Raw genomic sequence first — 21845 nt, 5'->3', positions numbered from 1 at the left:
ACCAGCCACGACACGATGAAGCACGTTGTCCCCGTTCTAACCGTCGTCTAATAGCCGATGATGATGTGCGAACTGCATGCAGGAAAGTGCAGTTGAGTGCAGATGAACCAGAATAAATTATCACGCGGAACCGTTAGCACGCGCTTGTTTTATCGTTGGAGTGCTTTTGCAGTATCTCCCGAAGTTCGCTTCCAAAATTGAGTTGTTAACTATCAGTGACTATATCCGTGCTGTTTTGAAGTTCTATTGAACGGAAAAAAATCGGGAAGATTTTGGAATTTACAGTTTTTTGCTCGCTGTAATCTAGGACGAATACGTAATCGGTTTGTGAAAATAAGTAACATCTCTAAGCACTATGCCTGAGTTTGTGATAGAAAAACGCAATATTCCAGTACTAACGATTGCGTCGAATAACGCCAGCAACAGTGGTAGTAGTAATACCAAGGATAATGATAACGGTGGAAGCGGTGAAAATCTCCTTGGCTTTCGCATTACCGGTGGAGCGGATTTCGAAATGCCTATTACAGTGTTTCAGGTGAGATGACAATGGGTGTGTAAAAAAGCAAATCGTAGTTCGGGAGCATCGTTTGTTGAATCAGGGAGCAGATACCGCTCATCAGCTGGTAGACACAGCCTAGTGGCGGAAATAGACGGAAAAATAATGACGTGTTGTAAAAATAGAAGTTGATGCTTCACGTCTATTTACGCATTTTGCTGTGCAGAAAACTAGCTGATCTGACTTCACAAACATCGCGCGCATCGGACGTAAAATCCTCTCAATTACATGCCCTAACCTAGTGTATAACGAGTTGTGTTGTGGTCACCATTGCACGCAAGCTTTTGTGGAACTTTATAAACTTTATTTAAAGTACACTGAACTTAAAAATCAGATGGAAAAAAAATACCGCGATTGCTGAAAGTAGGTGGCAATAGAAATTTATGAATAAAACGCTCTATGCAAAACTTTAGTTTAGAAGTACCGAAATGATCCGAAAAGTGACTATCAACAGTTTAAAACATCAGTGATGTATTTTACAAGTTTTCGGCAATATTTTCCTGTATTTCTGCATAGAAACTGATAAACGTTTATGATTTACAGCAGAACGATTTATTTTGGTCGTTAATATCCTTCAACATGTTTTGCTAGCATTACGAAGAATCAGACAGCATTTAACCAGAGAGAAACTAAGTACATACCCACTTAGTTTTTTGGCCAACTCAATTAAACTGATTTTTCGAAACCTTTGGCACTAATTCGATGATTGGTAATTTTATCTTTAGTTATACTTTTTCTTTAAGATTCTGTCCCCTTTAAGACATTTTCAGCTGTAAATATTTGATATAGGTAGTAGCCCTATTAGGTTGTTGAAATTTAGTGTGTGTTTCTGCCAACAAATGCCACATAAATCCTTCTTGTGATCAACTATATTGTTGAGAATGAAAATTGGATATCTGATCGTCAGGCTTTGCGAAAATCTTGTCGAAAAAAAAATTTAAATGCATGAGAAAAATGCAAATGCATTTAAATGCATGAGTGGTAAAATCACATGTTTATCTGAATTGGGTTGTTTAGCTATATCAGTTTTTATGTCATCTAAAAGAGCTACATTTTCTAAGCAAAACGTGATTTTCAAAAATTTTCTAATGTTGTCGTTCAATTTTTAAAACACGAATTAAAATTGTTCGAAATCGCTACAATGATCTACAATGATAGTTCGCCCATATACCGACTATATTCGATTTTTTATTTTTCATTTAAAAAATTTGTTTTTCATTTAAAAATCGAAGAACAATGAACAATGTCATAAACAAATCACCTTTCTCAAGCATCAGTTTTCAAAACATTTAAAACATTTGTTCTGGTGTGAAAGTTGTTGTAAAAAATATTTTTTAGTGACGAGGAAAAACTTTGAAGTGAAAATTAACATGGCTAAGTGATTGAATCCCTTTTCTAATCAACGATGCATGCCGAGATTTCGCAAATTAAACGAAATTGTTATTTATAGAGATGCACCGAATAGCACTATTCGGCCTTCGGCCGAATACCGAATAACCTTTTTTCCATTATTCGGTGAGACGAATATTCGGCCGTATATTCGGCTGAACACAACGTTGATCGTATGGTAACAAAATAACCAAATGGTCATTGTTTGAAGTTTAAATTATTTCTTTCGCTTTCCAATTGTTCATGTACGAAAACGATTGAAAATTGTCCGAACTATTGCACAAGAAATAAAAAATTTTGCGCCTATGGAATAAGGCACGCTAATCCGTGGCGCACCTACTTTTGTTCTTATTTGAGTTGTCGTTCAAAAATAATGTTTTTGAGGATTATGGTTAACACAATTTAAAAGTTTGTGTTACAACTACATTTTGAGTGTTTTTGAAAAAAAAAAATTAAATGCGAGAAATGAACGAGAACTAAGGATGTGACTTTAGCTCAGAAAAAATATACCTCATCCAGACAAGATATGAAATATTGTGTGGAGACTGCGGTTCGTGTTCCGTTTTTATGACATATATTCCTTTCTAAGCCTAAGTTACATCCTTAGTTTTCGATTACCCCCGTTCATAAAACTTTGCACTATACATTTATATTATTTTCTGGTAATCATTGGCCACTATTCGGCTTATTCGGCATATTCGGCCGAATAATAAACTAACTATTCGGCGAGCCGAATATTCGGCAAAATCCAATTTTTGCTGATATTCGGCCCGAATATTCGGCGACCGAATATTCGGTGCATCTCTAGTTATTAACAATGTAGAATTAATGGATTTAAAACTCGGCTAGATATATTTTTAGTAATTTGTGATTTGCATCATTCACATGTGAGTTTTTCGACGCCATTTTTCTTCCACAGTCGAAAATTTGCTACAAAATAGTAAACACACAATAGCAAACGAGACTCGGCAACTAAGGGTTAGGAAGCAGTTTCTAGCGATTACATTTCAGCATCGTCTGTTCGACCACATCAAGACGGTTTATTATCGCTAGCTTGAAACCTAATTTGTGGAGACGCTATGTATGTGGTTTAAATTTAGACAGTGAAAGTGCCAGTAGCAGCTGGTTTGGTTTACGCCATGGTACAGGCAACGTTATAGAACGGGGGGATAGTGTGATGTTGACCCTCACTTTTAGGAATTGCATTGCATATAATAGAACATGCAAGATTTGCAACTGCAATCACTTGAATTCATATAATTTATTCCGTTTATGTTAGAATCATCAATATTCCACAAAACTGATGATTCAAAAGGATTATGTTGTTTTGGTTTATGTTGAAACCTGAATAAAATCCACTGTTCATTTGTGCTCTCCCTCGCGTAGTAGCGCAACTATTGTGACGGCATATTATTCGATTTGAATAAACTAGACGTCATAGAATAATCCCCACATACACGTCACTCAACCGTTAAAATTCAATTTTAACATCAAAGTTCTCATTCTCTTGGTAATCCGACCGTTCATGTGAGAATCACGTTGAAAATATGAACAGAACAACAATACACCAAGTATATGAAAAATGAATGAAACAAAAAACGAGTTCGATTGCGACCGTTTTGACCCAGGCTAAAAAATCTGGTCTGTGAGCGTAGATCCTCACACATTTGGGTTCAGTCGTACGTTAATTGTTCAGTCCATCGCCAATATTTCGGTTGGTTCTTGTAGTGCGCGGATCGAGCATTTCTCTCTGTTAACTGGGCCCGATTCAATCTAGCATTGATTTTGCTAATTTAGCTCGTTCCGAGCAAACATGGCTCTGGATGAACAGAAATGTGCCCCGGAGGATAGCTCCGAAGATAACCAACAGCGGTCACTGAAACGTGATGATGCTCCCGATTACTACAAGCGGCCTAAGTTCAAGCGGAACATTATTCCGTTTGATACCCAAGATCTAAGTGTGCGGGTTATCCGCGAACGGTTTCTCATTCCGGATCAGGTCAAGGAGAACAGCCCGGCGGAAAAGGCAGGTCTCAAGCTCGGAGACCAACTGGTGAAGATCAACGGAGCGGATGCATCGGCGATGAGACTAGCGACGGCCGAATCCGTTATCAAGCAAGCCGGTGAGCAGCTGCATCTTGTGGTGGCCAAGTAAGTATTTTAAATACCTATATAAAGTTTTGTTGGAGTTTTGCGGGAATTGTTTTTTTTTTCAATAATTTAATTAATTCCGTCGATTTGTTTTATTTGATGCACGATTCATTCATTTATTTTATCTCCGGGGAAAATGAAAGACTGAAATCGCGTTCGAGTCTAGCAGTAATGAAATGTTTATTTTTAAAATATTTATTCATATCAAGCCTCGCGAGTTTTTTTTTTGTGGTAGGTATGTTGCTTGCATTGGTCGAAAGCGATTTCAAAACTGTGTTCGTTGTCCCAATTTTCAAAGGGTTTATAAACATTGCAGTCGTGTGTTCTGTGAATTTTCGTTTAAGTAGAAGATTTTTCATTTTCATAAGATAAAATGTCTATTTCGCATAGTCAAATCGCTGGTTATATTATTTTATGGCTAAAACTGGAGGCCGAAAAAATTCTCTCAGCGGGTTCTGAATATTTGTTTTGGATACATAGTCTGGTTTTTTAGAGTAGATCTTCTGACAGTGTTTGCTACTTCTTAAATTACCAGAAACATTACAGCATGCATAATTGTTGACACTTTTCGAAATCATATATTTCATGAAGTTGTTCTGTAATTAAATACAAACAGATGATTACATTATACAAAGCACAAAAATGAAAATATTGTTTATGATTATTATTTTATTTAAGGTTACTGTAATAGCTGGTTGCGCTCTAAATTCATTTTTTAATGAAATAGTTGTATCTTTTCATTGTAACCAGTTAATATGTTGGTTGTATACCAATCATAATAAGATACGACTCATGTACAGTTTGAGATTTCTATATTTCTATATATAGTCTGATAATAAATAAATATTTCTCATAGGCACAGACGTGCGGTGCTTCTTTTGAGACTTTTCAAGTTTTTCAACATAATGAATTTTTAACTCATATTATAGTAAATGGAATCCAATGATTTTGACCTATATTTAACGCGGATATGGTTTGAGACTAAAGAAATCTTACTGTGGCTCCTCACGAATCTATGAAAAATGCTATGGAAAAACGCAGTTTTGTCATGTGCATCTCGAATTGGACTCCTGCTGTGTTAGCAAACCGGTAAATCACAGCCAATTTAGGAAGATAAACTTTAACTACAAAACCAGCAAGTGGTTGTCCGCGAGGAGGGATTTTATCTCGCTTATTGTGGGCTCTTATAATCGATGATCTTCTTAACAAACCTAGGATACGAAGTCATAGGATTCGCTGATAACATTACTATTTTAGTTAGGGGTAAATGCGGTTCTACTATTTCTAATAGAATGCAATCCGTCCTAAACTACACACTCAAATGGTGTAACCTGGATGGACTAAACGACAATCCTTCTAAAACATTCATAATAACATTTACAAGAAAGAGAAAGTATAATATTGCAGCTCTGGGAGAAACACAGTTGGTGCTATCCATGCGAACTAAGTACCTAGGTGTTATGCTTGACCATAATCTCAAATGGAACAACCATCTGGAGTATGCTATCTCAAAAGCAAACAACGCTCTTCAGGCTTGTAGCAATACATTTGCAAAAAGTGGGGACTCAAGCCAAGGATATTTCACTGGATATACTCGGCAACAGTGACACCCAGAGTAACTCATGCTTCGCTATTGTGGTGGCCTAAAACTACAAAAACTCAGCTCAGAAGAAGCTAGATAAACTACAACGTTTGGCATGCTTATCAACAACAGGAGCAATGGCCAGTGCATGGTGCAAAAGCCTTAGAAACCGAAAAGGTGCTTTTAGGCTCAAACGTGTTGAAAACTTTTCTATTTCTTAGTAACCATGGATGAAGACTGGATGGACTCTAAGATTAACTTCAATTCCTTTAAAAGTGATTGAATACAATCGCAGCGAATGGGAAGAAGGAGGATCTAAAGTTCGTCCAGGATCAGTCATATTTTTTACAGATAGCTCCAAAATGTGCGAGTCTGTAGGCTCTATGGTCACTTAACCAATCATTTCCAATAGGACAGGGGCGCACAGTTGGTCATGCTGAAATAAGCACTATTTTCATGCACGAATATTTGCTTGGCTAGGAAATATAGGAATGCCAATAACTGCATTTTCTCATATATTGAAACAGCCCTCAATGCATCAAAAGCATGCTTTTGTCAGTCGAACTTGGAATGGGATTGTATTCAATTCCTACGACAACTAACTGTAACAAACGTTGTTTATCTATACTGGGTGCCTAGTTACAGTGGTATAGAAGGAAATGAGAAAGCCGACCTCTTAGCAAGAATTGTTTTTTTCATTTGCATTCGTAGGGCCAGAGCCATGCTGTGGGGTATCTTCATCCTGTTTGAAATCTGAGCTGAGAGGCTGGGAATGACTGATGATTGATGCACAGATTGATGCCAACTGGAGGTTTTCCTCTCCAAGACAAGATAAATTATTCATTACACCATGCAATAGAATCACACGGAACCCTATTCAGTATGAGGAAAGCTGATCTGAGTACGTTAACTGGCCTACTTACTGGACACTGTCCGACGTAAACTGACAGATGACATATGTCGTTTCTGTAATTCTGAGGTTGAAACCACGGAACACTTACTGTGCCAACGCAGCGCAATGATTCAGCGAGGACTGTGTATTCTTGGCAAAGGTGTCCTTACGCCCAATGAAATATGATGTCATAGCTTCTTGGGGTGAAAGGCAAAATTTGGGGGTGACTGATACCCATAGTGATGGAATGAACTGACAGTGCATATGAAGTTGCGCGGAGTATACAACAATATATAACCGCGGATATGATGTGACATTCGTGAATTATTTGAGTTTAATTCATTGATGAAAAATAAAAAGGGCTCAAATAGCGCAAAAAGCTGTTGTCAAGCAGAGACTTGAACATTCGACGACTAGCTTGTGAGGCCAGCATCGTTACTCGAGACCAGCTGGGAGGGTATTTCACTGTGCACAGTTCTGCCTCCCAGCTGGTCCTGAGGTACGATGCTGTTTTAACAAGCCAGTTGCCGTATGTTCGAATCCCGACTTGGAAGAGACTGTTAGTATCTATAGAATCGTAGCACTAGTCCCGCAATTGCCCTGTACACAGTTTTCTGCGAAGTCTGTGTCAGATAACAGAACAGCACGAGCCCACTCGGCTCTAATTCTGGGTAAGAAGAAAAAGAGAAATCTAAAGTTTCTTAGATTTAAAATCAGATTATACTGATTTCAAAAAAAAAATTAACGAGCTTATAGAGTAGTTGTGTTTTTTTTTTTCAACAAGCTGGAGGAGAGCAATAAATTTTTTCCCACCCCGAACTTTTATTCAAGTTGTAAACCGAGTTTGAGTTTTATTTCATTTGTTTTTCTATTAAACCAAAGCTGGTTAATGCAGCTAACACGATTGAACTAGAATTAACAAGTGAAATAATTTTCAAAACCGATTTTCACGATTATTAGCTGGTTTCTTGATTGCAAACTAATCGATTTTATACGGTTACACGACCATTCCTTTGCAATCTCACTCTCACACATAATTTGATTCTTTATTATACTTCAATTAGTGATGGGAAATATCGCCCAAAACGGACATCGATAACAATCGATAATTCCGGGGCTTTTATCGATATTATTGATAAGTATCGATAATTTGAGTCAACGTTTGCGGTAAAAAAATTTTTTTCAGATGGTGATGAAAAAAAAAAACTATTTCAGATGGTGATGAAAACGAAAACTATGACAGATAATTGAGTTGGATAAATTTCCCATGGAAGGTTATCATGTTAGCTTCCTCACAAAAAAATATTACGTCCCTGCGTGCAGCCTCCCGGCAGTTAACCGGAAGATTCGCCATGGCGGACGAAAACATGCGTGTAGCCATGTTTTTAAGCTCTTTCTTCGTTTTTTTATTAATTCCTCCTTCGTTTTTGCGACAAAATTGTTGGAATAGATTTTGCGCTTCAAGTTTTTCCAGAAATTCTCAATGGGAAGCAGGTGGGGAACATTGGGAGGATTCGCCAACTTCGGTACCACATCGATATTCAGCCGCTCCATCTCCTTCAACGAGCGCTTCGAGTAGTTGGCCGACGTCAAATCTGGCCAGAACACCGTGTCTTCGCGCTTATGGTATTTCTTGATGAACGACGCAACTTCCGACAGGCACTTCGTATTATAAATTTCCCCGTTCACGGCCAGCCTGGAGCGAAAGAAGAGCAACTTTGACATCCCTTTCTCACTGATTGTCAGCCACAGCCGCTCCTTCTTGGGGTGCTCACTTCCTTCGTGGGGGAGGTAAAATACGAAGAGCCCTGCTAGTCGTTGCCATACAGGGTGAGATAGGTCTAGTCGTCCAATGCCACTGTCGCGTCGCGATTCGCCGGGAAAATCGACTTGACCATCTTATTCAACCGCTGTCACTGCGTCATTGCCTGCAGCTCCGAGACCAGTGGACGGGACTGCCGCTTCCTGCATGTATGTCCATGTTCTCCAAATGCTTTTTCACTGTTTTAGAGCATGCACCAACCTCTCGGCCAAGTGCACGCAGCGATTTAGCCACTTTTCCCTCGGTCTTCCTTTTCAGCATCCTTTGAAGCTTCTTGTCGCTCAGGGTCGTTGGCCGTCCGGAGCCGGGCTTTCTTTCGATGCACTGATCGTTGTCCAATAGTGTCAAGATGTTGTAGATGCACGAACCGGCATACCCGGCATCCACAAAGTGCCGCACGATGTTCGTTTTTGACGCGGCGGGGTACCGTTTTTTGAACGCGCACACTTCTGAACGGAGTAGCTTCACTTTTTTCGTCATCACAGTTAGAGTTTGACTGATGGAGCTGTCAATTTTTTTGTACTAACTCATGGGTTACTATGATTGATGATGCATGAGTAGTTTCGTCGGTGCGATTAAAGGTAAACCCATGAAAAATCGGCAATTTTTGTCCATTTTTTTTTACCGCAAACGTTATTCGACAAATGCAATTTTACTATATAGAGCAGACAGAGATGGCCCAAACAGAATGGATACGTTTGCGTTGCGTTGACGTCAATGTGACAGTAAATGTATGGGCTAGCTGTCAAATTGCCGCAAACGCAGCCGCAACGTATCCATTGTTTTAAGGCCTTGAATGACAAATCTTACGATACTGCGAATGAAAATTCAAACAACCGGACGAGTTAAACAGTTTGTTTTGGAAAGTCTTCGGGTTTTACGCCGGGAGTGCTTTCTACGGAGTAGTTTCAGGCCGAAGTTCATTTTGAAGGTTGTATAATAAGGGAAATAATTGAAGCAGGCAAAATTCTGTCAATTTTTAAATGGCCAAAACTTCACGAAAAATGAATCAATTCTGACAAAACATGTTTCATTTTACTGGAAAACTGTCCTAGTTTCCTAGTATTACTTGAGAACTGGACGTGACCAAGGGTCACTGGAAATGTTTCGGATTTCCAGAGTGTGTGCCTGCAGTGTACATTTTTGCAACGCGTAGAACTTTTTCTGATATTCTGTTTCACTTAGGTTTATATGTTGTCAATAAATCAGAATTTATTTCGGGTTTATTGGAAGCCAAAGATTGAAAATTCGCCAAGGAATCATCGAGGTATGAATTTATTAAGTATGGGGGTTGATTTTGGCGGTTTTTTTCCCGGTTGGCGGTTGGGTACTAATTTTCTTTGAACTTGCAGCACTCTAGCAGAATTCAGTCGAACATTGTGGGTGTGTAGGTCTTATTAAACCAAGCAACTTTGCAATCTTGCGTTTGAAAAGTTATCTGGATTAACATTTAAAAAGGTCAGATTATTTTCACGCGGATTTTCTCTAAATGGTTATTTATGCAGATTTTCAAATTAACGTGGTTTTTTACGCGCGGTTTATCAAGCGGATTTCTGTATTAACATGTTTTTTTCACGAGGCATGTATCCCCCGCGTAAGAAAACCTAACTGTATTTGAACCTTTTTCTCATGAATCAATATATCTTAGTCAAAATTATCTGAACTTTCCTTCAAAAATATAAAAAAATGAGTTGAAGATCCTACTCTGAAAAACATATAATTTTAAAAACAGAAAATGATTTTAGAAAATATCGGTGATCTCAGATTTTTTAAATGAAGTATTTTAGATAGACAATTTAGTTGCCTAAAACGTTCTATGCGTTGCAAAAATGTACACTTTGACACACACTCTTGAAATCCGAAACATTTTCGGTGTAGGTTGGTCACACCAAGTTCCCAAGTAATACTAATATAATACTGTTTTCCAGTGAAATGAAACCGGTCATCAAAATTGATTCATTTTTCGTAAAGTTCTGGCCATTTAAAATTCGAAAGAATTTTATTTATCTCAATCATTTTGTCTACCCCCTGTATAAACCAGGATACTTATTTGGCGCAACAATTTCGTTGATTTGGATTTTTAGTGGAACTGAAAATTGTTTGTTGGGTAACAGATACTTTGAACTTAAACAGTTCCAAGTTAAACTAAACAATTACCAGAGAATTACCAATAGACTGTCGTTATACATGTCCATCATATTATAAAACTTGGCAAGCCAAAGAAAATGCATTTTATTACAATTTCGTATCATTTCTTTTTATGAGATAGTGCAAAAAGTTTGGATATTTTTTTAAAGTTCTAAGTTGTCGAATTCATCTGTTCTTAGGAAACTAAAAACTATAAATATCTTTTTAGTTACCATTATTTCTCAGAAACTCAGTGACACCCGGGGCGAACCTTTACACCACCCCCAACAATGCTAAATCTTGTCGAATAACAGCACCCAACAAATACCTAGCGGCAAAAGCAACTCCTGGGGTAGGGTAGGTGCGGTAGGTGAGGTCTCCTTCTTTTGGGTCTCCTCCAGTATCCAGCCGCACTGACTTGTGCTCACCCTTATAATATCGATAATTATCGTTAACGTCGAAAAATTAACGATAATATCGATGACCAGCATTTATCGATATTATCGATAAGTATCGATAAGTTTCCCATCACTAACTTCAATACGGTGTGTTTTTTTTTTTTTTTTTTTTTTAAAGGTGGCGGGGAAATCTGCAAACAGACACCTGAGAAGAGAACTCAGGGTGCGGGGATGAGACTAGGGGAGAGATGCTGGGGTAGTTACACTCGCCCAGGCACCTACTGATCCCTGTCCCGACCCACTAAAACCCCTCCAGTCTCCAGCCCTGGTCTTCCCGGAACGACGGTTAAGTATTACGTCGGGGAGTGGCTTTTGTGCGTGATGCACCCTCTTTACTCTTATAACCTCCTAGCTAACTACCTGGAGACTGGTAATTAGCTACCACTGGCGTGTTGGTGGTTGACCCGCCACATACGTTGCAGCTCCAGAACAATCTGAGAGGCGGCCGCACAGACCGCGTTCCAGATGTCCGGGTCGTCGCACATCCTCCGGACTAGATTCTCCGGAGTAGTGCCAGGCCCGCTCACAGCCATCATGTTGCTCCTCGCTTTTACGAAACGGGGGCACACGAAGAAGACATGCTCAGCAGTCTCCTCCTCCTCCACGCACTCGGGACACCTGGGGGACACCGCGTGCCCGAACCTGTGCAGATATTGCCTGAAACAACCATGGCCTGACAGGATTTGTGTCAGGTGGAAGTTCACTTCACCATGTCGTCTCCCGACCCAGCCGGATATCTCCGGTATGAGTCGGTGCGTCCATCTGCCCTTTGTGGCGTTGGACCATTCCCGCTGCCAGCGGAGCATCGAGAATGACCTTCTGGTACCTCGTATGCCCCTTGTGTCACGTTGGTCGAAACACTCTCTGTCCTCCTTGATGGCGATGCTAATAGGCATCATGCCGGACAAGACACAGATTGCATCGCATGACACCGTACGATACGCACTCGCAACTCTCAGGCACATGAGCCTGTAGGTGCTTTCCAGTTTACCACGGTAACTGTTAGTACCTAGCGCTCTGGACCACACTGGCCCACCATACCTAAGTATGGACGAAACCACGCTGGCAAGAAGTCTTCGCTTGCTGCCATAAACCGCTGAGCTATTGGACATCATACGAGATAGTGCTGCAATAGCCGATGAGGCCCTCTTACAGGCATAGTCGACGTGACTCCCAAACGTGAGCTTGTCGTCCACCATAACCCCCAAGAGCTTCAGGGATCGCTTCGAGGTGATGGTGCAGTCTCCGACTCTGACCACCGCCTGTTGCTCCGATTTACGGTTGTTCACAACCGTGACCTCCGTCTTATGATGCGCGAGCTCCAGTTTCCTGGGGCGCATCCAGTCCTCGACCTTGCGTATACAGTGCGCGGGCCGTCAACTCGACCTCCTCGATAGACTCGCCGTAAACCTCCAGCGTTATGTCGTCTGCAAAGCCGACGATCACAACCCCTACAGGGAACTTGAGTTTCAACACTCCGTCATACATGACATTCCACAACACCGGGCCCAGGATAGAACCTTGCGGAACTCCTGCGGTAATTGGGACGCACTTCTGACCCTCCTCCGTGTCGTAAACAAGTATTCGATTCTGGAAATAATTTTCCAGAATCTTGTACAGCGACACCGGTACATGGATGCTCCTGAGCGCGAGCGCTATGGAGTCCCAACTGGCACTATTGAACGCATTCTTCACGTCGAGCGTGACGATTGCGCAGTAGCGTATTCCCCTTCTCTTGCGCTGGATTGCTACCTCCGCCGTCTTGATTACGGAAGAGATCGCGTCCAGCGTGGACCTGCCCTTCCGGAAGCCGAACTGGTTACTTGCCAGACCGTGTACACCCTCCGTGTACCTCACCAGTCTGTTGAGGATGATCCTCTCAAGCACCTTGCCCGCGGTGTCCAGCAGGCAGATAGGCCTATATGCCGATGGGTCCCCTGGCGGTTTCCCAGCCTTCGGCAATAAGACCAGTCTCTGCCGCTTCCACCTGTCCGGAAAGAGACAGTCATCCAGGCACCTCTGCATGACTGCCCTGAACAGCCCGGGGGCCGTTTTTATCGCCAGCCTGATCGCCAGGTTAGGGATACCATCCGGTCCCGGTGCCTTGCTCACCTTTAGGGATTTGGCGATCACGATGAGTTCCTCATTCGTAACCCTTGCCTCCTCCCCTGCCTCGACACGGCTGTCGTCGCTCACGGATTGGATGCTCGGCAGGTTGGCCGACCATCTCTGGTCTATGTCTGAGATACTGGAACGTCGGACGTGAGACTCGACCGCCGGAGGCCAAGGACTTGGCTCGTGGCGTGGAAAGAGTCCCTCGATGATACGCTCCAGCATCGCTGGTGATCGCTCTGCAGGCGCCAGCGCGCCTTTAGTCTTGGCCATTACGATCCTGTAGGCGTCACCCCACAGATTTGTATTGGCACTCGCACATAGCCTATCGAAGCAGGCCCTCTTGCTGCCCTTTATCGCACTCTTTAGCATCGATCTTGCCGAACTGAATGCTGCGCGGCGCTCTGTCCTCTCTTCTTCGTTTCGCGCACGCTGCATCCTCCGTCTTGCACGGAGGCACGCACTGCGAAGGTCGGCTATCGCGTCCGTCCACCAGTAAACCGGTGGCTTTCCATTCCTAGGTTGGCGAGTCCTAGGCATGGTGGCGTCGCACGCCCGCGATAGCATAGCAACTAGTTGGTCAGCAGTCGGGCGGAGCCAACTGCCCCCCTCGCGCTCCCTTCTCATTGCCTCTTCGAATACCTCGGCATCAAAGTGCGATGTCTTCCACCCGCGAATGGTCGGAGTGTTGGCTCTACCCGTCGCTTGCCGCCTCTCGTTGTTGTCTACACTAAAACAGACCGCCTGGTGGTCGCTATTAGTGTAGCCATCGTCTACCCTCCAGTTCTTGATCAGTCCTGGGCTGGAGAACGTCACATCGATGATCGACTCCGCACCATTTCTGCTAAATGTACTTTTGTTCCCAACGTTGGCCAGATCTAGGTTGAGCTTTGCAAAAGCCTCCAACAGGATCTGGCCCCTCTGGTTCGTGAAGCAACTTCCCCACTCAACAGCCCAAGCGTTGAAGTCGCCCGCCACCACCAACGGCGTTAGGCCCGTTAGCTCCATGGATAGGAGGTCGACCATCTGGGTGAACCTTTCGGTAGACCAACGTGGCGGAGCATAGCAACTGCAGTAGAACACTCCGTTCACCTTAGCAACTACGTACCCTTCTTCTGAGGTTGAGACAACCTCCTGAACCGGGAACTTGCTCGTCGTACATATGGCCGCCAATCTGGACTTATCCGCAACCCAGTTACCGTTTCCGGAAGGGATGCGGTAGGGATCCGATATGACGGCGATGTCCGACAACGACTCAGTGGCTGCTTGGTGTAGCAGCTGCTGAGCCGCGAAGCAATTGTTCAGGTTCAGTTACGTCACCCTTACGCCCGTGGTTTCGCAGCCGGCTTACCGACTGGGCACCTGGGGCCTCCCATAAAGTGTTTGGCGTCCCGTTTCCCGGAACATACCATGCACTTGGGAGACTCCCCACAGTCCTTTGCTTTATGGCCTGCACCTCCACATCGCCTGCACAGCTGGCTCCTATCGGGCCCCTTGCAGGTCCAGGACTTATGTCCGCCCTCGAAGCACCGGAAGCAAATGTCTGGTTGCTGTAGTATGCCCAGAGGACATACAGACCAGCCGACCTTCAACTTGCCCTCTTTCAGGGCCAGGTTAGCGTCCGCCGACGGTAGTCGGAAGGTAGCTATCTAGGTCCCCGCCGGACCTTTGCGGAGGCGGATTGACTCCTTAGCCACCTCCACCCCGCACTTCGCTTTTAGGGCTTGTGCAATGTCGCACCCCTCGGTGATTTCGTCCAGATTTTTAAGCTGGAGAGTCACTTCTAAGGTGAGTGCCCGCACTTGCACCTCCTTCCCTAGGACCTTTGGGGCTACCGTTTTGTAGGTAGCCCCCTTGTTCTTGGCGTCCTTCCGGAGCTCAAGTATCATCTCGCCAGTGCGAGATCGGCGGATACTCCGCACATCCGCCCCCAGATCCTTGAGCTGGGTTTCCCCCCTCATCTTCTTCAAGACTTCTGAGTACTTCGACCCATCCGTCTTGAGTATGAGGGCATCACCCCTACTCCGCGCCTTTTTGACCTTTTTTGGTCCTCTGGCCGCTCCGCCATCATGTCGCGTCGCACCTTCCCGACGCTTCCTACCCTCTACGGTAGTCCAAGGGTTGCCCGTAGCCTCCACCTGTGCCTTTTCCGCGGTGGACCTTGAACCGGTTGGCGTGTGTTCCCGTGGGAGTAGCACGACCAATCGTTTCTTGGTGTTCCCGGGGGCCGTTTCCCCCGGGGACTGCCTCGTTCGCTTAGCGACCTGGCCCGTGGAGCAGACCGACGCGAACGAGGGGGCGTCTGTCTGCACCTCTTTAGATGCAGTCGCCCTCCCGTTCCTGGCCGCTTTCTCGGCCGCCTTCACCCGAGCTACGAGTTCTTCGTGCTCCTTTCTGGCTTCATCAATGGTGCTCCGAAGCAGGAGGAGGCTCTGCTTCAGGTCGCCAGCGATGTTTCGCCTGTTCGCCGAGAACTCGATTATGGCATCGAGTTGTTCAGACAGCGCCGCCACTCTTGGCCGCGTGTTCATACATCTTTCGACGGCCTTGACTAGCAAGGGACCGTCCACCGAGATGTCTGGTGTGGACACCGACGGATTCGCCGTTTTTCCACCTCCGGACTTCGCCGCATCCGTCTCCGCCTTCTTCTGCGGAGACCGCTGGATGCCACCTCGTGCGAAGGGATTTGGTAACCCCTCCGCACCCGTATCTTTTTGGTTCTTCGAGCTCATTTTTGTTAATTGGGTCCCCCTTCCAGCCGCTATCCTTGTCCATAGATGAGAAGTCGCTTGTATGGTCCCATGGTAATCTATGCCGAAGCAGTGAGGCCATGGGTAAGGGGGGTCGCCATAGTACCTTATGAGCACTATGACGCCCCCGCCCGCGTAAGTCAGGAAAGGGGAATCTTGTCCTAGGACTAGTTCCCCCCCATCTGATCCTTCTCTGCCTGATTCCCACCAGGCAATGGACGCGGAACGTACTGGAAGGCCTGCCAGGTTTTACGGGACGGAGACCCCTGCACCGGGTACCATCTCGCCGTTTCAAGCCGCTGTCACGCGACTTTACTAAGGGAGCTCGATGCAGGTGCCAGCCCTTGGTCATGGTTCCTTATCGTATCCGACTCGAATCCGTTTCGTTCGCTGCCAGTTGCCATAATTGGGACCTTACTGGTGTCGGCCCCAATGGACGAGGGAGTGCATTTGGTTGATGGGAGCGGCACTACTCGCTCCGTCAGAGTTGCTTCCGGGTAATTGTGGCATTTACGAGGAGTCGACGGCCCAGTGTCCGACCCTCACCACCCCTAGGCAATCTCCCGCTGCTGGTCCAGGGCTGTTAGGTACTGTCAGCGGTCGCCCTCATATAACGTGACCTCGGCGGTCGCCACGCGCCGACCCGTGGTGGCATGCAGCTCTGCCAGGTGTAAGTGTAGAAACAATAATCTGCACTTTTGTTTAAATATTGGCAACTGTACAGTCCTCATATCTACACTTTCAGTCAAAAACATCGAAGTCGGTAGAATTTTACTGAGTTTTTGAGCAACTGACTTTTCGGTAATACACTTTAGTAACTGATTGCGTTTACTGAAATCAGTGATCCGCGAACTACTAAAAAGAAACGAGTATTACAGTAGAGAGATATGGCTTTCTCGATGAATTTCTCTGATGTTTTCAAGGAAAGTCGTTATTTGTTTTAATTATTTTACTGAGTTTTTCAGTGATAATATTTGTGTTACAAGATTGATTTAGTAAGATAGTCAGTAGAATTCAAAACTCAGTCAAAATTTAGATGGAGGATTTTTTTTCAATTGAAACTACTGAATGTTGAAGTTGTTCTAAGAGTTTTATACATAAAAATACCATTTCACCAGTTGTAATTAAATTCCCAATATATACCCATCAGCTCTGACGAAACAAAGCAGCTTCAATACATTAGGAAAAAGATTTTCAGAAAATTTGGCTGATAGTTCGGTAGAATTTTCTAATCACTAAATCTCGTTGCTCACTTTTACCGATTGTTGACTCTGTACGGTAAGGTGATTTTTTAAAGGAAATATTGCTGAGAATGCTGATATCTCGGTAATTTTCTTGATTTACAGGTCGAAGACTGTGCAAAAAAAACGACCAGTGAAAATGTGTTTGAGTGTGTATATCGAGCAAAAGCAACAACATTTGTGAAAAAAGGTTTCAAAATGCATAGAGAAAGACCCGTCATTCGTCTAGTAAAATTTGATGGAGTGCCCAATGAGATATGCAACGAAAAAAAATCTATATAGAAATTAAAACTGATTGAAAATAGGTAAAAAAATGAAGTAATTTCAATGGAATTCAGAGATTCTTTGCCTTCTAATCGAACAGTTGGTACTGATTAGAGGATAAAAATATATTTAAATGAAGCTTTGTTTGTTTGAAATAAGATATAAATTTATCTATCTTTTCTTAAACTGAATTGTAATACTTGATATTATTACTCTCCAAGTTTTAAACGAAATAGGCATGATTCCATAAAATATAACCCCGAAGCTCCAAGAATTATTTGCTTGTATATTATTTCTTTTTATGTTACAAAAATATATCGTTGCTGTCACATCGATAGAGTTTGATTTTTGTCAACCAAACACATGTCTTCTTTACGATTTTATGAGACTGTTCGGAGACAAGAACTGTCCCACTGATGTCGAATGCAAAGAGATAACATACAACAGGTAGTCAGGCGGCACGACACGAAGCGTCAGTCAATCAACCTAAATAAAATTTTGCCAAATTTAAATGTCCTGTCCATTGAAATTTGTGACACCATGGCGTTACTCAGAAAGGCAATGAAACTCTATCTAAATAGTATCTCTTTCGTGTGTGCCGCACAAAAATCACATAAAAAGTTATATCAAGTAACTGTTTTATTACAATTAAGATTTTTCAATACATTCGTTAACCTACATCAATGTGAAGCTCAAACGAATTGTACGGGTTGTAAATAGAATGGCGATTCGGTCAGACAACCAGTAATATATATCCGTTTTATCATGGCAAGTGCTTCACAAAACTATACTCATTTTGAAACAGCACGTAAAACATCTGGGATGTTCGAATGCTATTTTTGTTCCCACGCCGAGTATTCAACAGAAGAACACTCGCGCGACGTTAGCCTCTTTGGCCCGTAGATGCTAACCATTGGCGTTATGTGAACGAGATTTTGAAAATTTTTATCAATGCAATAATTGATAAATGTAAGAGTTATAACTTTTCTTGGTCTTCACATTTGTTTTTTTTTTTTGAAGAACGCCTGATTACTCGACAATAAACAAAAAGACTCAGTTGCCCAAGCATATATTGATGTGAGTTTGTTTGTTATAGGGACGACGAGGATGCTTCGAAGAACCCAAACACACCGAAGGAAACCCGCGAGATCAAGTTCGCAGGTAACCGAGATGGTAGCAACGACGGTGTTACTAACAATCCTTCAGCTCCTAAGCACAAACCAGATGAAGGACGTGGTATGTTGTAAATGCTAATCACCATCCCAGACTAACCGGAACTCTTTTTCCGTTTCTTTGTCCCCGTGTTTGGCGTTAATATTGGTAGCTAACTGGGTTCAGCCGCCGGAACGCAAGGTATGGCATCCTATCGTGTGGCAGCAGCCACCGCCTCCGATTCCACCGGACGTTTACGGAAAGGATGCACCCCATCAGCAGCTCATCGCCAATATTCGTCGACTGCTCACGGATACAGCCGGCAAACCAGAGGAACGTAAAAAGCATATCGAAAACATGATGCTCTCGTTGCCGACTGGCTCGAAGAAACACGAAGATGATGATGATGAGGAGCCTCCAAAACCGGCTCCAAAACCGAAACGAAAGACCAAAAAGAACCGCAAGGTTGCCGTCCGAAAGCGCATCGAAAGTTCAGAGTCGGAAGACTCAATGTCGCAGGACTTATCTGCGTCTTTACAAGACTAACACTTTCCTGAAAATCTACACATTCAGTGTATATGAAGCGTTAGCTAGTGTGTATTTTCACTTGTTATATTTAGATTTAAAAAACGACACTTACACAACAAACTACATAAGGCATATTTTATACACGAAAACACTTGAAGTTTTGAGACAAATGAAAACAACGAGCGAACACGGATTTTGATGGGCAAATGGAGGAGCTCTTCGAAAATGTATAGTTATCTACAATATTTTCAAACGTATATTAATCGCCAATATGAAATTATCGTGAACTTTACTTGTTTGTGAAAAGAGGTGACTAATAGAACTTGTTTATAACTTGTTGATTACTTCTCTAGTATCCTCATCGAATAAAACTTGTTTGTTTTCAAAACGTATATCAGATTTGGAGACGAGTATCCGAAACTACTCAACGTCTGGCCTTGTCCGTGACATATTTCAAATAGTCTAGAGTTATTCACAGGTAACTTTTCCCGTTCGTTGACACGTAGCCCGAAGCACTCACCAGAACCCACTCGATCGCCATCCTGCGAGTCCTGCGAATATGGCAATGCAATCATTGTCGAGGAACAACTACGCCAGATGCAAAAACAACTGAATGAAATCAGCATCATCCCAATGCAGATTCAAGCGACGCTAAGCTACCTCACAAAAGCGCTAGCGAAATTTGCTCCGTCCGAACTGCAGCGAGAACTTTCGTCTTCCTTGCGAAGCAGTTCCGTCAGAGAAACCATCCCTGAAGAAGCGGAAGAGTTGGACCAAGGAGCAGAAGATGAAGATCTAACCGAATGCCTGGATCTGTTATTTGATGAGTCGCAGGTGTTGGATGTTGTGCCACCTAGGGATTTTGAGTATGAGTATCACCCAGAAGACATTGAAGATGAGATAATAGAAGAACATAAGGTGGATGAAGAAGAACGACTGAAGCAGGAGAAACTTGAACGTGTTATCAAATTGGAACGATCCTGGCCCTGGAGTCAATCCGCTAAACCAATTCATAAGTATACATTATTGAAAATAATTATTTTTGATATTCTTATATGTTTGTAACTTTTTAGGAGATCTAATTGCCATCTAGTACCGAGCTTTGCGCTGGAAAAGTCCAAAATAAAGCAGCTTGCCGAAAGAGATCTGCCGTCCTTTAACCGTGGTTATCGTCAACGATTTGGAAACTAGCGATCTGATGAGTTATTTGCACATTGTTGAGATTTTTTTTTTTGATACAGAAAATAAAACTGTTTGACTCATATCACAGTCATGATACCGTTTTGTTCTATTGATTTATTTTCTAAGTTTGTAGGAAAAGTCACATAATTAATCCAATACAAGTTCATAAACAATTGGGGACAGGTAACATTTTACATTGCTTTACCCATAACAAATTCTGCAAATCACAGATAATGCGAATGTTTAGTTTAAAACTCCGATTTTATTTTGGAATGGATTTATTCGGATTGGTTACCGGGTCCGAAAAAGTGTGGTGAAAAATCAAACCTAAACGTGATTCAAATAGGCTGCAGCTCAATAATATCGTAATTTCTTATACAAGTTAATGGCTACGAAGAAGGATTCGTGAATGAAATCCTCCAAAAACACCGACGCAAACGACATAGACAAATGTCAACAACGCTGCAACCGGAACGAAAAGAAATATGATGATGATGATGATGGTCCCACCTCATACCCCTACATCGGTTTGAGCTGGTCGATTTATCTATGAAAGATATTATTTAGAGACATACAATGTAACCAGTAGGCAAACAAATAACGGACTGGTTATTAATACAGACATAGTAACCCTTCAAAAGAATACCAATAATTTGAAAATAAAAAAAGCGATTTTCCAATAACATCATTGATCCAAGGCTCATCCAAAACATTTCCAACCCGAAAATTATCTGGATTTGGTTAGGAATCGAATCAGAATTGGTTCTGGATAACGATCTACGAGAGAGATCCTATGATACTATAGTTCTCGATAACGAGCTTTACAGTCCACAGGCAAACCCAAGCCTTTTCAGTTTTTTCTCCCAACCCTTTGTTATAAATCGTGAAAACAGATAAATATTAAAAATCTTGGTAAAGATATATATATACTATTACAAACCAAAAAGCAACTTATCAACCCGATATGCCTTTTGTTTCAATTTCAGGGGTTTAACCATGATGTACTCAGTATCCAGATTGTCTATGTCAGTCTACGCGCGCGTGGCTCAAACATGTGTAGTCAACTCATTTTTTTAACTCTACTATTTAATATTATTAGCTATATTCAAAAAAAATCCATCATCATCAATGAACATAATAACTTAGTGTACCAGATAAATTAAAAAAAAAAAAACTTAAATATTACAATCTTCTCCATAATTTACAAAAAGTTCGTTGAAATCTCTCTACAAAACAGATTTTATGTGTGAAATACAAAGCCTTTTGAACTCCGCCATTGTTGCTGCACGTTTCACTTGTCTGGGCATCGAATTGAAAAAGTTAATTCCTTTGTACAACAGAGAGTTCTGTGATCTACTAAATAAAAATGAAGAGAGTCAGCCTGCCTTTCTACCCCAAATTTACCAACCCGATCAAAGCAACACTGAAACGGCAAGGACTTCAGGTTGTACATAAAAGTGACAACACGTTACGTGATTTACGGTGCAATTTGAAGGACAAGGTTCCTCCAGATGAGAATTCTGGCATTTACAGGATCCCTTGCCAAAATTGCCCTTCAGTGTACATTGGACAAACTCGCCGTAAGGTTAAAGTGCGCTTGAAAGAACACAAAGCTGCCGTTGAGAACGGAAAAACTTGT

The 21845-nt window shown here is 42.6% G+C and overlaps 1 protein-coding gene across 5 annotated transcripts; it reads left to right on the top strand.

Annotated features, from left to right (window-relative positions):
* Positions 1 to 187: 187 nt before the first annotated feature.
* Positions 188 to 20257, top strand: LOC129717638 (PDZ and LIM domain protein 7). 5 transcript variants are annotated; one of them, XM_055667693.1, is made up of 5 exons: positions 188 to 535; positions 3945 to 4096; positions 18441 to 18505; positions 19503 to 20040; positions 20098 to 20257. In XM_055667693.1, exons 1-5 carry the CDS (start codon positions 356 to 358, stop codon positions 20213 to 20215), a joined length of 1053 nt encoding a protein of 350 aa, XP_055523668.1. In that variant the 5' UTR covers positions 188 to 355; the 3' UTR covers positions 20216 to 20257. The 5 variants fall into 5 exon arrangements, 4 of the variants coding, with proteins under 4 accessions (XP_055523668.1, XP_055523670.1, XP_055523667.1 ...); XM_055667695.1 differs by lacking the exons at positions 19503 to 20040; positions 20098 to 20257 and adding an exon at positions 18669 to 19416 and having other exon boundaries at positions 18441 to 18580; XM_055667692.1 differs by lacking the exon at positions 188 to 535 and having other exon boundaries at positions 3571 to 4096.
* The last annotated feature ends 1588 nt before the right edge of the window (positions 20258 to 21845 follow it).

Source organism: Wyeomyia smithii, chromosome 1 (assembly GCF_029784165.1).
Source record: "Wyeomyia smithii strain HCP4-BCI-WySm-NY-G18 chromosome 1, ASM2978416v1, whole genome shotgun sequence".
NCBI lineage: Eukaryota > Metazoa > Arthropoda > Insecta > Diptera > Culicidae > Wyeomyia > Wyeomyia smithii.
Note: the sequence above shows the minus strand (reverse complement) of the source record. Positions and strands in the feature narration are given on the sequence as shown.

Excerpts from the sequence above, each read along its gene's own strand:
- LOC129717638 (XM_055667692.1), top strand. The coding sequence starts at position 3,759 with ATGGCTCTGGATGAACAGAAATGTGCCCCGGAGGATAGCTCCGAAGAT. Across the intron at positions 18,506-19,502 it reads CCGCGAGATCAAGTTCGCAG|GTAACTTTTCCCGTTCGTTG; the intron begins GTAACCGAGATG and ends AGTTATTCACAG. Across the intron at positions 20,041-20,097 it reads TCCGCTAAACCAATTCATAA|GAGATCTAATTGCCATCTAG; the intron begins GTATACATTATT and ends GTAACTTTTTAG.